Genomic DNA, 16,368 nt, shown 5'->3' on the forward strand with positions numbered 1-16,368 from the left:
ACCGAAAATTTCTGCTGAGTTTGTAAGTTTGCAAACTAGTAAACCAGTCACCTTAGGTACGCATCCCCGTACGCGTACCCATGGAAGTTTTCGAACCGAAAATTTCTGCTGAGTTTGTAAACTCAAATCCGGTAGCTAAGGTACACATACCCGTACGCGTACCCAAGCTGGTTATTTCTCAAATCGGTTGTTCATGAACTTAAAACAATAAATTATAAGGAATGCAATTTTTGCAAACCGTGGCTATATTGTTCATGAATTGATTCAAGTGAATCAAACCGATTTTGTTTCAATTGTGTCTATGAATAAAGACCTAAGCAATTGAACAACTCTTGAACTAGTTCTCATGAGTCATTTGAACTAGTTATGAGAAAGATGAATATAGTTAATATGAAAGTGCTCATATGGATAACCATTAGTTAACTATTTGTGAACCAACTAAGTGTACACGTTTAGGTACGGTTACTCAAACCTAAATGAATACATTTCATTTATGTGTGACAAGCTAAGTTTCGATCTAACGGTTGAAAGATATTAGCTTGGTTGAATCAGGTTTTTCATCTAACGGTGATTATTGAATGCTTTGTTACCAAGGTAACTTGGATTGCAAACCCTGATTTGCACTATATAAATGAGACATCTAGCAACTGGAAAAACTAATCCCCACACCTCCTGTGTGATACTAGTTGGTTTTGCTAGAGTCGATTCTCCTTTAACCTTAGGTTTTTTCTCGAGACCCTGTAGGTTAACGACCGAAAGACTTCATTGGGATTCTGAAGCCAGACGAAATTACTTTCTTGTAGTTGAGCGATCTGATCTTGCCATATTCTATTATACGAGTTCAATTGAATAATTGACTTGAGATTATATCTCCGATAGGGCACGATAAAAAGAAATCACAAAAATTTTCGTCTCATCGTTTGTGATTCCACAATAACTAGTTTCGCTATCATACGATTTAGTTTATTGTGAGGCGATTGATAATACTAGGTTGTTCTTCGGGAATATAAGTACGGGTTATCAATTAGTTCCTGTTCACCTTGATTTATCAAAAGAAGGAACAAAACTCATAGGTTTATCTGTGGGAGACAGATTTATCTATTAGTATAGACTTTTTTGTGTGATACAGATTTTTTAATTGAAGTCCTCAACTTTGGGTCGTAACAACTCTTAGTTGTGGGTGAGATCAGCTAAGGGAATCAAGTGTGTAGTGTCCTGCTGGGATTAGAGACGTAAGGAGCGCAACTGTACATTGAATCATTGTGAGATTGATTATGGTTCAACTACAGTCCAGACCGAAGTTAGTTTGTAGTAGGATAGTATCTGTAGCGGCTTAATACAGTGTGGTGTTCAATCTAGACTAGGTCCTGGGGTTTTTCTGCATTTGCGGTTTCCTCGTTAACAAAACTTCTGGTGTCTGTGTTATTTCTATTTTGCATTATATTTTGTTATATAATTGAAATATCACAGGTTATGCGTTGAGAGATCAATCAATTAGAATATCCAACCTTTGGTTGTTGATTTACATTGATTGACACTTGGATATTGGTCTTTGGTACCATCCAAGTTTATCTCTCTAGTATTTGATAAAGACTCGCAGGTTTCCATTTGCTTGAGTAAAGATCAAATCGAGAGATAAAGATATTAACTCCTTGATATACTTTTTATTAAGATTGAGTCTGACTGTCTAGTTGATTCTCTTAAAAGTATATTAGAGTTAGTCCATACAGATTGCTAATCGAAATATTGGGTGAGGTTGTTGTACCCCCGCTTTTTCAAAAACTGGACTAGGTCCCGGGTTTTTTTTTGCGTTTGCGGTTTCCTCGTTAACAAAATCTTGCTGTGCCATTTAATTTATTATTCAGCCTTATAATTGCTTTACTATAATTAAAGTAAGTTGCACTTGTACGTTAATCTGTATCACTTGATATTGATCCTATAGAGTTTTGGTTTAATACCGTACCTATTATCAAGTGAACACTTCGTTGTAGTATCGTGTTGATCTTGAATACATAGTCAATCATACAAGTGATCTTGTTGTTGTATTATCTCGATCTCGTATCCATAGAAGATCATACGTAGTGTGTACCGAAGTTGTTATATTGTCTCGACTCTGTCCATAGACGATCACACTTGGTAAAGGACTTATAGGTTGAAAAATAAAAGATTGTGGTGTATTTGGGTACCCTCGTCTTTTCACATAGAGAGTATGAGTTTTTGTCCTCTTTGGAACTTTTACAAAGTTTGCAGGTGGAGTCAATGTAACAGGGGATACTAGCAGTATGCAGGATTCCATGAACACACTTCCAAATGAACATTCGAATAGATAGCGGGTTTCCATATGTCCTTCCACGTTGGGTTATGAGTGTCTTATTTATACTTGTCATTACTTTTTTTGTCATATAAGGATTTGACAGAGAACCTTCCAATATCATTGAGACTTCGGACTATTATATCTTCCTCATGATAGTTGATGGTTGTGTTTTGAATGACAACTTGATCATCTTCATAGAACCAAAGAGCAACGAGATTCTGTAGTGTTGATAAGTTGATTGACAGATATAAGATCATTTGGGCAGGGGTGTGGCTTAACAGTGATATTATCCTTTTTTGTGAATTATATATCTTCCCATATTATGTTGTTTGTAGTAGAGGACAGTAAAAGAACGATATATCCGTGTGTAATACCTTAATACCATAGTTGTTGTTGTTGTTGTTGTTGTTGTTGTTGTTGTTGTTGTTGTTGTTGTTGTTGTTTCTAGGCTAAATATGGACCCAGACCTCTACCAAAATCCATCCAGTTGTACTGGCCCCACTGCGATATCCTACCCCGCCAAACCTCTTTATACAACTAATTTAAATACAAACCTTTACGGTGGGGTCGAACCCAGGCCCCTACCAAAATCCAGCTAGTTGGACTGGCCCCACTGCCAAATCCAACCCCCCCCCCCCCCCCAAACCCCTCTATACAACTAATTTAAATACAAATCTTCACGGTGGGGATTGAATTAAAAAACAAACCTTATGATGGGGATTGAACTGCTGACTTCCTCCTTACATGAGTTGATGGTATACCACTGAACCATGTCCTTGGACCCACCTCTATAGTTGTGTTTAGTAGTACTATTTGCTTCAAAGGAAAAAAAACCTTTTAAACAAACAATGTAAGGCCTATTCATATGCATATGTCAAGTAGTTGATTTTTCCGCTTTAGCACCCACTATGGGTATGCCAAACTGCCAAACATATATGCATATGTGCCAGAAATACCACTTAGGAATACACGACGAAGGCTTTAACGAGCGATAGAGTCTCCATCGTTATATAGTCAAAACATCGCTCGTTGGTCATTCCAGCGACAACGATAGTCACTCTGTCCCCCGTTGAGATGACCATCGCTCATCTGTTCCTCATCCAACGGCTAAAATTTTCCCCTCTATAAATACCCAATTTCAAACTTATTTCAACTCACACCAGAATTTCTAAATCTCCCTAGAATTTCTCACTCTCCAATTCTTTTCATTACTCTTCGAATTCTTCAAAGAGCATTGATGATAATATGAACACGGCTGAGTTCATAGCAAGCCAACATGCTTCCGAAAAATCAAAGAGTTGCTAATCGTGCCAATGTGCGAAGTCGAATTAGGAGGCGACTACAAAAATTTACTACTGAGGAAGATGAATGTATTTGCATGATTTATGTTTATTTTACTGAGACTTTATTCACAGATGCATTCCATCCCCAAACATTTTGGGAAAGGATATTTGGAAATTTCAAGAACAAACGCTGAATCCCAACAATCGTGATACTCCAGGTTGTCTTATCACTTCACTGTAATGAATAAGGATATTAGTATGTATCTTGTTTTAGTTCAGCAAGAGGGTCCAAACATGAGGTATGGTGAAACCAAGATGGAACTTGAACAAAGGTGTCGTGCGGAATATCGTCGCATCCACGGAAAAGACTTCCAATTTGGAAGTTGTTTTGAGATTTTATGAGGGTTGTCCAAATATAATCCAAAATTTATGTTTTAATTTCTTAATTGTCAACCTAAGTCTAAGCAGTAAGTTTTAATATTCGTCTTATTTTATTAGTTTTAGTTAAAATGTAAGACTGAATTAGGAATTGAATATAAGCTTAATTTTCAACAATACGAGTTAAATTTTCAAATTCAAACTTCAAATTAATCATTTTACAAGACATAAAACTAGACAATAAAAATTTGAATTATAGACTTTAAAAAAGAGATTGGGACAATGTTCTTCATCAATCTTCTTCATTTCACAAAACTTCCAATCAACTCATGATTGGAGTTTCCTTTGTTTTATCTTCTTATTTGCCTTCAAATTTGTTTTGCCTTGATTTTCCTTGTCTTGAACTTTTCTTTGCCTTTTATTAGTTGCGGTTTTGACTTGGTTAATATCCAAAACTTGAAGACTTATTTGCTTTTTACCTATTTCTTTATAACTATCACATATCTTTTTAACGATACCTTCAAGCACTACTCCAGAAAAATCAAGTTGCATTGCCGAACCAAGTTGGGTTTGAAATTGTAACATTTGGAAAATTTGGAAAAATAAATCAAATTGAGAAAGAGAGAAATATAGAAATTTTTTGTGTTAAAAATTTTTTGTGTAAATTTTTAGTTTGAAAATTACCTATTTATAGGCGACAAAAACTAACCGTTGGTGCCAGACTTTATATCGAGCGATATTCATGTTAGCGATGGCGATAAAAACTTTATCGTTGGCGATATCATCTATTTAGTTCGCTAGAAACTCTGTCGCTCAATGATTTTTCCATAGTGACGCAGCTCGTTTTCCATGCCATCTGATATGTCAAACATTTTTTTAACCTTCTACGTAGGAATAAGCCTAAGAGCAACCACAGTCACGACCAAATTAGGGGACTATAACCAAATTTGGTCTGAAAGTGAAGTACAATGGGACGGATTATAGTTATATTTGGTATGGATTTCTAGGGTTTGAGACTAAAAATGGTCGTCAACCCAGACCAAACTCAAATATAGCGGGGAGTACGTATAGTGAACGTGTGAAGGTAAGCGTGGGTATAGTGAGCGTATAGATTTAGGCGTGAGTATAGTGAGCGTCCGAGTGTGGAGCGTTAATGAAAACAACGTATGAGTGGGGCACTATTGTAAACTCCGCAAGAGAAAACAGTAATTATACCTGCGCATCGCACCAGGCATTGATATAGTTTGCGCCCAAATGGAGAGCTATTATATTAGTATATGTACACTCGAGGAGACGTACATTATATGTCCGCATGTTGTTTGGGCGTTACTTTTAAGCACATCTCACATTAGATGAGCATTATAAGTGCGTTCCGCATCGAGCGTAGACAATACATGCGCCCCATACATGCATACACTATATCAACGCTTAACTTTCAGACGTTCATTATACGTCCGCTCTTTATCAGACGTTGTTATATTATTCGCCAGACTAAATTTTAGTCTTCCATCACCGCGCTTCAGCTCAAAAAAAACTAATTTTTTTTAGCTTTTGGTATGGTTTTTAGTATTTAGTCCCGTCTATGTCTGTGGTTGCTCTAGGCGCAAAAACCGAGCATCTCACGTACTAGTGGGACCCGTTTTCTCGGGATTAGCCGGGAGTTCCTTTTATTTGCGGTTTGGGAAGCATTTTTGTAAAATAAATGCTGTTCGGGTAGAGTGTTTACAGCTTTATGCGCACAGATGCTGGTCTGGTAGAGTTTATGCGTGTGTGAAGCTGCCTGTGCTTCAGGCCTTGAGCCTTCAGGCGGCGAATATGCGTGTGGAGGCTATTTATGTTACCTCTCTTTCTTTTTTCTGTTGGAAAGCGGAAACAAATCCACAGTCAAGCATGAAAGTCAAGATACAACCCTAGTTTCAGAACAAACTCTAAGCTTTCCCGCTCGATTTAGGGTTTGAAAATGCAATCCTTCCCTAAAAATATCAACTTTGGTGGGAATATCGGCTTAAGAATCTCGAACCAGTGTCTCCCTAGATTTCGTCAGACAAATTGGTACTAATTCTCTTCCCCTAAAATGCTTTTCTGCTAGTTCTATTTTTATTCTATTCACTAATTTCAAACCCTAAATGATATTTGCAAAGGGTTTAGCTATCAAATTTTTGCTTATTCTGCAATTTTTTTATTTAATTCTCTGTTTGTTTGTTTTTTTTTGTCTGAAATTTTAGGGTTAGGAAAGGCAGTTTAATCCAGCGTTGTGCAGACTACTCATCATCTGGTCCGGAAAGATATATTCCGAAGATAAACCCCAAATTTGAAGAAAGAAAAGCTCTGCATGAGCAAAAATTAATGAGAAGAAAACTGGAGGAGATATCTCAAGATGGGGTTCCGTATAATTTTAAGCCTAGAACTGGTATATTTCTATCTATCCAGTATCCAGCAGGCGTATGAAAATCATTTTGAATTATTTATGTAATAATGTTTGTTATTGTCTAATTGTACAGTCAAACTGAATAACGGAAACGTAGAGGAAAACATAGAGAACAAGAATTTTGATAGCAAGGGTTTTAGGAGATTATTGAATTTTGAAGAGACGCCACAAAATGGGGTATCCTCTGATTCCAAAGCTCAAATTGGTATATTTCAATAACCGACCAGCTTATGTTTATCAATTTGTAACGTTACTGTGATGATGTTCTTTCTTGTTGTGGTCTAATTGTACTGTAAAAGCGAACATGAAATCCGGAGATATCGAGGAAAATTTGGAGAAAAGAAAATTCGATAATAAGGACTTGGAGAGAAATCCTACTTCTGATGAGATACCACAAAATGGGGGTTCAGATCATTCCAAAGGTAATGCTGGTATATTTAAATCAAAACAACGGACTCATGTCGATTGGTAAAAACATTTATGTGATAATGTTAATTTTTTGTTGTGGTCTAATTGTATAGTCAAACCGAGTGATCCTGGAAATGTTGAAGAATTCTCTGAGAAAATGAAATTTAATAACAACGTCTTCGAAAGCAAACAGAATTTAGATGAGAAATCACCAAAGGGGATTTCCTATGATTCCAAGACTAATGCTGGTATATTTCAATTGTAACCAACAAATTACATTGAACGTTTTAAAGTATATCTGTAATGATGTTAGTTCCTGTTTTGTGAAGTCAAACCAAGCAGTATATTTGAAGAAGCTGAGGAATTTTTGGACCTGGAAGAGGAAGAACACATTGATGATCCTGAAATTTTAGATGAAAATGGAAATGGTCAAGGAGATGTGAAAAAACATAGTAGAGATATACAAGATGCTGCAAAAGTTGCAATCAAAACACTTGCCAGAAGGTGAGAAATGAACTAAATTGTTTTGTTGATTTTCTCGTGAAATATCCGTCCTATCACTTGATGTATTTCATGGTTTGTGCTACTGTTATATATTAATATTTCGAGTAACTTGCTTTTTCTCAACAGAGCATGCACTGCACGTGAGTTACGAAAGAAACTACTTGCGAAGGGGTTTTCTCCCTATGTAATTCAAAGTGTGTTAACTGATTTTTACATCAGGTGGGTGTTATATGTTAGATGTATCAAATAGAAGTGCTACTAATGTATGTATTGTACTATTATAGCAACCATTACCAATGAACAAGCATTTATCCATAGATGATGTAAGACTACTGAGTACTGACTACCTTGAAATCTTGGCAAGAGGTTAAAGAGGAGTGGGTTTCCTCGTCTAAATATTCGCACATGTTTCCTCTCCTTTGTATACATGTCAAACATTTGACCATCTCGTATTAGCTAAAAGTAGACACATGCCTAACCAAGTTTCAGCATTTTTTGGCAGGGGGTTTGTTAATGATGATTTATATGCTGAAGCATTTGCTCGGTCTAAATGGTCTTCTTCAACTTGGGGACCTAGACGGATCAAACATGTAAGAGAGAAACTTCACTCAGATCTATTTAAATCTGAGCAAATTGTTATAGATTTTCATAGAATTGTGCTTCAGACTAGGAAGTACCCATGTAATGTATGAAGGAATCTTAAATACAAATTTTAGGATAGAGGAATGCTCTTGGAAGGGGGTTTCCTTCCAAAAATTACACAAAAGGTGAATTTTAGTCGATATAAGTAAACTTTTGAGGACAAAATATTGGGACGGGTGTGTTTCATGATATAAGTAAACTTTTTTTTTTGTCATGAAAAACTATATGGAAAATCATGAGGACAAAGCCTGGTTAGTTTGGATTTTGAAAGGTTTGGAACATTTAAGCTAAATGCTTATCACTGTAATGAAGGATTGCTTTGGCTGTTTATTACGTCATATTTTTTTCCTCACGAAGCAGTTAATATGTAAAATTAGAATGACAATGCAAGTCTGGATTTTGGAAGGTGCCGAACATAAATACAAAATAGCTCTATCTCCTTCTTCATGAGGATTTGCAAATACTTGAGGAATACTTAGGTGTTATCATTTTTGATGAATACTTTGAAATTACTACAGTGTCCCTGAAGAATGGACAAAGTTACAATCTACACTAATTATGCCGATGATTTTACATGGAAATTCTATAGTTTGGTTTTTGTCTTAAATTATTCTGAGAAATTCTCGAAACAAAGTAATTCTGAATTTTTGTTGGAACAGACACTGCATGAAAAAGGGGTGAGTGATGCAGTTGCAGCGAAGGCAATGAAACATGTTTTTGAGGATGACGATTCTGGTGAAGAGATGGAGTCTAGCCTTGGAATGTCTAAGTCATCAGTGAATCATCTTTTTGTTCAATCTTCAAAACAGTGGATGCGTAGTCAGGATGTTCCGCTTGACAAGCGGAAGGCAAGAATGACCAGGTGGTTACAATACCGTGGTTTCGGCTGGGGTGTTATCAAATTCATCTTAGGCAAGCTGGAGTCTCAAAACGCGCACGAGGATATGCGGTTGCTTGAATGTAAGGACAACCCTTTCGGTAAGTGGCCATGCAAATGTTTGAAAGAGTTTTATTGATTGACAAGAGATGCGACCTAGTGATTCCATGTTGGCAATTGAGTAAGTCTAATCAGTCTTTACCCTGTATTATAGTTCTTAGACTTTAATTGCAAGCTAACCCAGACCCAGGATATGAATGGAAAAGTTCTACATAGTTGTGATCCATGATCCCTTAATGGAACATATCACTGTTACTTTGTATGTATATGAAAATCACTGCATACCAGATTCTCATCTAACATCAGAATGAATCCGACAGTTTATCAGCTAATACCAATATATCTAACTTCATTGATGCTTATGCCATTCGTTTTCATTTCTTTTCTTGAACAGTGCTTTTGAGGACCACACTAAAATCTCCATGTCCGGAGTCCTGTTATATTGGCCCCCATTTTTTTTGACATCCCTCCGAAATGCCAACTAATGTACACAGCAACTAAACTATTACATAATGTGGCTCATATAACGTTAAGATCCAGATTAGTAATAAACCAAATTTCATTCAAAGCAGCATTGGCATGTACCCTGTCCACGTTTCTGCTTAGGTTACACTAGTTGTAATGGCATTAGTTGACAGGCCCTACATCCATGTTAAGAAAGAAATGAAGTGGATCCCATCTAGTAAGGAATACATGATTGTTTTTAATTATCTATGTTTCTCCATTCTCTGTTAATTACAGCTGCTCAAACTCAATAAATGCCCTCTTGGGAAGGAAAAATTCTCAAGCCTTTAATGATACTACGCATAAAATGTACTCCGTTCTAACCATAGCTACAAGAAGAATTGGTTGCCAACGTGCACTGAGGAAATATCTTGTGAAACACATAAACGTCAGCACAAGTGTCTTAAATTCAAATCCTAACCTTCCTCGTGACCCTTTACTGCTCTATGTTTGTTTACTCTTACCCTATCTACAGCTTTATATATGCCCTTACTCCTATTCCCATTCGACCAACTCCAACGCATCTTTAAACTTGGTTGCAGTAACCCAACTATGAAGTTCATTCCTTCGTTCTCACTCTCACTTCAAACAATGATGGCCCTAATTTTCGTTCCTCTGGTATCACCATTCACTGTGATACTGTCGGATTCAGGTGTCCCGTCTGCATTGATTGATGCACCACAAACAGGTTTCTCTATGAACAAGAACGGTGTTCACACCGATCCTCACGAGCAACAAGCTGTTTATGACATAATGAGGGCAACTGGAAATGGCTGGGCGACTGACATTCCGGATGTTTGTCGTGGCCGATGGCATGGGATTGAGTGCATGCCTGATAAAAATCAAGTTTATCATGTTGTGTCACTCTCTTTCGGTGCCCTATCTGATGATACAGCTTTTCCTACATGTGATGAGAAACACTCTTTCATATCTCCTTCTCTTACAAAACTTCCTCACATAAAAACACTCTTCTTTTACCGCTGCTTCAGTTACAACCCTCAACCAATTCCTTCCTTCCTTGGTCATTTGGGATCCTCACTCCAAACACTGGTCCTTAGAGAAAATGGCCATGTGGGTCTCATTCCAAACGAGTTAGGTAATCTTACCCATTTAAAAATCCTTGATCTTCACAACAACAATCTTAATGGCTCCATACCGGCTTCACTGGGGCAGCTGCAGAACCTCAAATCATTGGATTTGAGCCGCAATTGCTTATCAGGTTCAATACCGGCTCTAAGCTACCCAATTCTGAATATACTAGATTTGAGCCAGAATCTCCTTGCACATTTTATTCCTACGAGCATAGGAGAGTGTCCTTCCCTTATAAAACTAGATTTGAGCAGAAACCGTCTCTCGGGATCCATACCAAGTTCGATCAGTGGCCTTACAAGTTTAATTCTTATGGATCTAAGTTACAATCAATTGTCGGGTCCACTTCCAATAGCTCTAGGAAAACTGAATTCACTCCAAGCTCTGATACTAAAAGGGAACCGCTTAGAGTCGACTGTAATTCCCAGTGTAGGCTTCAATGGGTTGGAAGAGTTGACAACTTTGGTCCTTTCTGATATGGCACTACAAGGATCAATACCGAAGTGGCTTGGCGAATTACCTAAACTTCGTGTCATTCATTTAGATAGAAACCATCTTAATGGTTCAATTCCAAGAAGCTTTCAAGGCCTAAAGGTTCTCAGTGAGTTGAGATTAAATGATAACCAATTGGTTGGTCGGCTTCCATTTAAGAAAGAAACCGTCTGGAAAATGGGTGGAAAGCTAAGGCTCTACAACAATTCTGGTCTATGTTATGATGCAAGTTTTGTACCAGAAGAAGATACAGGTTCCTTCGCTGCGGGCGTCGGTTATTGCGAGTCATCGTAAATAGTCCACGATAACTAGCCATTATATGACTATACATTTTTCATGTTCAGTTCTAAAGATACAGGTTCCGCTACGTCTAATACTTCTGATTCTACCGATTTTCTTGAAGTCTTACAGTGAGGAAGGGAGCATTTCATCATAGTCACCAATCCATCAACTATTGATTCAAGTCTTATCAGCAGCATATTTGTTTATATGCATATAGTTAAATACCAAGAAGTTGTACCTGTAATGGCACATGACATGTGACTCGTGGACCGATAGGGACCATGTGACTTTCGTCAGTAAGTGAGTGACTGCCTGGAGTTAGAAAAAGCTAAAATGAAATCTGGAATCTTAGTTCTTGCAGAAAAGTTGAGTAACATAGCACCCCAACACTCTCCCTCAATCATTTCATCACTTCTTGAACATCCCCCAAAGGCTAACTGTATTGTCAGCCAAGATGGAAGACTTTATGAGTTGCAACATAAATTATTACTGTGTTTTTCCTTTTACCTCTTAATTGTAGCCAGTTGTGGGTGTGGTTGGAAGGATGGTTTTCCTATTATCAGGAACACTGAATGAACTACTTAGGAAAAGAATGTCAAGAATTAATCAAATACCTTAATAAAAATTAGTAACTATTAATTTTTATTACAATTCACAGAAACCATTTCAAGAGGAAAAGTTACAACTTCATCTCTGACTTGCTTAATCTTCGCAAGCACTATATTTCTAATGGTTCCCTCTCTTTTTTCTTTTATAATACTAACACTATTACACAGCTAGATTACATAATATACTACTTCTACATTTCCGCTTTGTTTTTAGTTTGAATCATCAGAGAATGCAAAGGAACAGTTTGATGATCCTTGCAAGAGCATATTCCTAGTCGGTGTTGCTGACGATATAGCTGTTGTCGAACTAGGCTTTGATAAGTCATCGTTATCTGATCTCACGGCATCTACATGTTTAATCTCTTTAAGCATGGCGACAACGTCCTTCATCATTGGACGGTCAGCAGCTTTTGTACTCACACATAAGATTGAAACTGCTAATATTTGAAGCATTTCATGTATTTGAGAATCAGGTCTTCCTTGGAGTTTGGCGTCCAGAATGTCTACAGGGTCTTTTTTGCTCTGCATATGGTCACGGACCCATTGAACCATGTTTGCACCACCTGGCAAGGTTGGGTCTAGTGGATGTCTTCCAGTTAAAACCTCTAGCAGTACAACCCCATAACTGTATACATCACTCTTCTCTGTTATCCGCTGCATCGACGCGTGCTCTGAAAAATTAACATCAGTTCTCATAAATACGGTAGTCAAGCAGAAACACAAAAGACTACTTTTTCAGTGTGTCTAACTTTAAAGTCAACATATACTGCAGCAAATGATCATTTGATTGAATGTTACTATTGAAAATTCAAGTACTAAAAGGTATTCCTTGTATGCCACATTTAGCCAAAAAATTGACCAATTTAAGATGGAAAATTTGCAGTAAAATCGATTAATTAACATGATATGTAATTTTACTTGCAAATGGGATGCTGTAAAGTTTGAGGATTTACCTGGAGCCATATATCCGTACGATCCAGCGAGCTGAGGTTTTGAACTGAATTTGGATGAAGGCTCTTCAGCGTCTGAATTAGTATTAGAGGTCACAGGTCTGGCTAACCCAAAATCGGCCAAGTAAGGGTCGAATTTGGGACCCATCAACACGTTCATGGCCTTGACGTCTCCGTGCATGATTGCAGGTAAGCAGTCGTGGTGCAAGTAAGCTAAGGCATGAGCAACACCTAAAACAGCATCATACCTCCCTTCCCAATCCACGCCGCCTTTCCCACCTCCATGCAGAAGTGCACTTAAACTCCCATTTGGAAGATAATCATACAGCAACAATTTCATGTTCTTATTTGAACACCAACCTAGTAATCGAACAATATTTCGATGACGAATAGATCCTAGAGTTCGTATCTCAGACATAAACGCCCCTGTCTCCTCTGATGACCACATCTTCTTCACTGCCAATGTCTCTCCATTTGGGATTGGCACTCTGTAAACTACACCCGAGCTTCCTGTTCCTATCACGTTCGATGATGTTAGATTTCGAACGATGTCATCAATAGAGAAGTCGAGCTTCTGATAAAGAGTCATCTCCCAATTGCCATCATCGGCTGCCATGGCGTTGTGCCCAACTCGTGCACGAACCAACATGTACACTGCAAGTAGTACTAAAACTATACTGACACTGATGAGTATAGCCATGGCAAACTTCAATGCTGTCTTGGAACCTCGACTAGGACCCATATTAACTGCTGGACCATTTCCGGAGATGTATAGTGCACGGTTGCCGGTGAGATCACTCAGCGGAAGCTTCTTGAAGAATGGGGTGTTTGGCAATTGGCCAGAGAAATCATTGTATGAGATGTTTAAGGCAACTAGGTTTTGTAGACTAGCTAGCATGTGTACATTGCCATTCAGATGATTGTGAGAGATATCAAGAATACCCAGCTTCTCAAGGCTGGAAAATTGTGTTGGAATTGAACCAGAAAGTTGGTTACAGCTGAGATTGAGAGAAATCTCGAGCGCTGGAATCTGACCCAATTCCATCGGTATATCGCCGGAGAACGCATTGTCACCAAGATCTAGTAACTGTAGTTTACTGCAAGAAACTAGCTCTGATGGAATTTTACCTGAAATTCGATTCCTTGACAGATTAAGTTTAGTCAACTCGACTAATGATCCAACACTTGAAGTCAATGGTCCAGCAAGCCTGTTATCCGAAATGTCAATGAGCTGTAAACTTTTCGGCAGTGATTCTGGAAGAGAACCAGTTAAGCCATTCGAATGAAGATCAAGAAACTGAAGATTGTCACATCCGGAGATTGATGGTGGAAGCTCCCCAACGAATTTATTCTCACTCAAGTCGAGGAAATTTAAAGTCTTCAAATTCCCAATCTCACTTGGAAATGTCCCTGCAAGCCTGTTCTTGTTCAACCGGAATCGATACAAATTTGTGCAGCTACCAACTTCAGGAGGTATAAAACCCGATAAATCATTCCCCAGAAGAAGCAACTTAGTTAAATTAGTCAACCCAAAGATCTGCTTCGGTATCGAACCAAACAAGTTATTGTACGAGAAATCAAGAGCCTGAATATTTGAACATTGAGCAAGACTTTCCGGGATACTCCCTGATAGTCTATTTTGCCAGGCAAAAAACAAAGTCAAGCTTTTGAGATTTCCAATACCAACTGGAATCTCACCGGATATATCATTGTTGTCGACTTCAAGATGGGTTAGAGCTGTACAGTTTGTAATTTCAGTTGGTATAGTACCTGACAACTGGTTGATACTGAGCTGAAGTTCTTGAAGCTTCACGAGGTTTCCAAAGCTTCTTGGTATACTTCCTGTCAACAGATTCTCCGAAAGATCGATAACTGTTAGTTCTGTACAGCTCCCAAGCTCATATGGAATAGTACCAACCAAGCTGTTCTGCCATAATAACAGACTTTCAAGTTTTTGTAGCTCTCCCAATCGCTTCGGAATAGAACCCGTGATTGAATTCTGATATAAGTACAAGTTCTGCAACTCAATGCAGTTCCCAATCTCATCTGGGATAGGACCTGATAAAAGAGAAGTATAAATGGCGATAGTTTGTACCCTTGTCAAGGAACCAATAGAAGAAGGAAGACTTCCAGAGATACTAGTTTCTGCAAGTCCCAAAATGATTAAACTGCTGCAGTTACCAATCTCCCAAGGAAGTTCACCTTTCAAATTTTGATTCCCACCAGCTCGAAAGATTTCTAGTTTGCTTAACTTCCCGATACTCTTTGGTATTTCACCGCTGAGTTGATTATCGAAGAGAGTCAAATAAACAAGACTTGAAAGATTTCCAATATCTACAGGAATTGCACCTTCGAGTGAATTTGAATTGAGTGCAAGACTCTCTAACTTCTGTAACTTGCAAATCTCATTTGGAATTTCACCGGAGATAGCATTTGTACTGAGATCTATAAAACTTAATTTTTGATAGTCTCCGAATTCCTTCGGAACTGGACCGGTGAGATTAGTAGATGACAGTACAAGAGTCTTCAAGGAATTTAAAGATTGGAAATTTGAAGGAAGCTGGCCTTGTATATCCAATGACTTCAAGGTTATTTGAGTTACTTGGTTCTTTGAATTGCAAGTGATCCCAAACCATTTGCATGGATTTGAGTCAACTGAATTCCATGTTTTCAATGCATCCGTTGAACTGTTTAAACTGTTTTTCCATGTCAAAAGAGCTTGACCTTGCTCATCAATAGATAAACAGCTTACGAAAAACAAAGAGTTTAAGAATAGAATTAGAGTGAAGTAGATGACAATATTAGGAGGAGGAGGAAGAAATGGGTTGTTTGGGTTTGCAGGCATTGCTGCTGCTGCTGAATAGAGAGAGAAGGTTTGTTTTGGGATTGTTGAGGGGAGAACCCCATGTTTTGTTTATAGAAGAAAAGCAGAAGATCTGGATCCAATACAAGCTTCTTTTACTATTATTTTTGTAATTGCCATTGTTTAATTCTAGAGATGGTAATGCTGCATATGGGGGGGGGGGGGTCTTTTTCATATATTTTATTTTATTATTACCAACAGAAATTTTGTGGGTTTCTTTGGTTTTTCTCATCTGCCAATTAATGGATAGAATGAAATGAACATATCTCCTCTCCATGGTTTTAATCTTCTGTAAATTTTGTTATCATGTGCACAGTAACTTGAATGAAAATGGGGTAGCCTCCCAATCAATTATTTCGTTTTCCTTTTGTACATTTATGTTTGTATTTATGTTTCACTTCATCTTTTGAAACAGACATTTGCTTTAGTTTTACAACTCCTTGGATGTTTCTTCATAGAATTAGAAAAGAAAAACAAAATTAATTTGCCTTTTTTTAGTCTGCATCAAACAAGAAACTAGTGTTGCCTCCACCACCACATGCACGCAGAGAGTACACATACATTCAGATTACAGGTAAAGTAAAATAACTTCCTCAACTCAACTCATTGGTTTATGATTATGACTCTTCAATGGAATAATAAGGAATAGCCTTAAATTCAGGATCCTTTTGGACACAACTAGCACT

The 16,368-nt window shown here is 37.8% G+C and overlaps 3 protein-coding genes across 4 annotated transcripts; 2 read left to right on the forward strand and 1 right to left on the reverse strand.

Moving 5' to 3' along the window:
• The first annotated feature begins 5,696 nt into the window (after window positions 1-5,696).
• LOC113301664 lies at window positions 5,697-9,181 on the forward strand. 2 transcript variants are annotated; one of them, XM_026550449.1, is made up of 9 exons: window positions 5,697-6,027; window positions 6,201-6,385; window positions 6,477-6,608; window positions 6,703-6,825; window positions 6,925-7,059; window positions 7,141-7,315; window positions 7,442-7,534; window positions 7,818-7,905; window positions 8,617-9,181. In XM_026550449.1, the coding sequence occupies exons 1-9, from the start codon at window positions 5,936-5,938 to the stop codon at window positions 8,971-8,973; spliced, it is 1,380 nt and encodes a 459-aa protein (XP_026406234.1). In that variant the 5' UTR covers window positions 5,697-5,935; the 3' UTR covers window positions 8,974-9,181. The 2 variants fall into 2 exon arrangements, with proteins under 2 accessions (XP_026406234.1, XP_026406240.1); XM_026550455.1 differs by lacking the exon at window positions 6,925-7,059 and having other exon boundaries at window positions 6,703-6,834.
• A 769-nt stretch (window positions 9,182-9,950) lies between these two features.
• Window positions 9,951-11,645, forward strand: LOC113332933 (protein TOO MANY MOUTHS-like). Its single transcript, XM_026579430.1, has one exon. It carries the CDS (start codon window positions 9,951-9,953, stop codon window positions 11,271-11,273), a length of 1,323 nt encoding a protein of 440 aa, XP_026435215.1. The 3' UTR covers window positions 11,274-11,645.
• A 235-nt stretch (window positions 11,646-11,880) lies between these two features.
• Window positions 11,881-15,822, reverse strand: LOC113301677 (LRR receptor-like serine/threonine-protein kinase). The gene is made up of 2 exons (XM_026550466.1): window positions 12,823-15,822; window positions 11,881-12,540 (listed from the first exon to the last, which is right to left on the reverse strand). The coding sequence occupies exons 1-2, from the start codon at window positions 15,662-15,664 to the stop codon at window positions 12,080-12,082; spliced, it is 3,303 nt and encodes a 1,100-aa protein (XP_026406251.1). The 5' UTR covers window positions 15,665-15,822; the 3' UTR covers window positions 11,881-12,079.
• Window positions 15,823-16,368: the final 546 nt, after the last annotated feature.

The sequence above is a fragment of the Papaver somniferum genome, chromosome 1 (assembly GCF_003573695.1).
Source record: "Papaver somniferum cultivar HN1 chromosome 1, ASM357369v1, whole genome shotgun sequence".
Classification (NCBI taxonomy): Eukaryota; Viridiplantae; Streptophyta; class Magnoliopsida; order Ranunculales; family Papaveraceae; genus Papaver; species Papaver somniferum.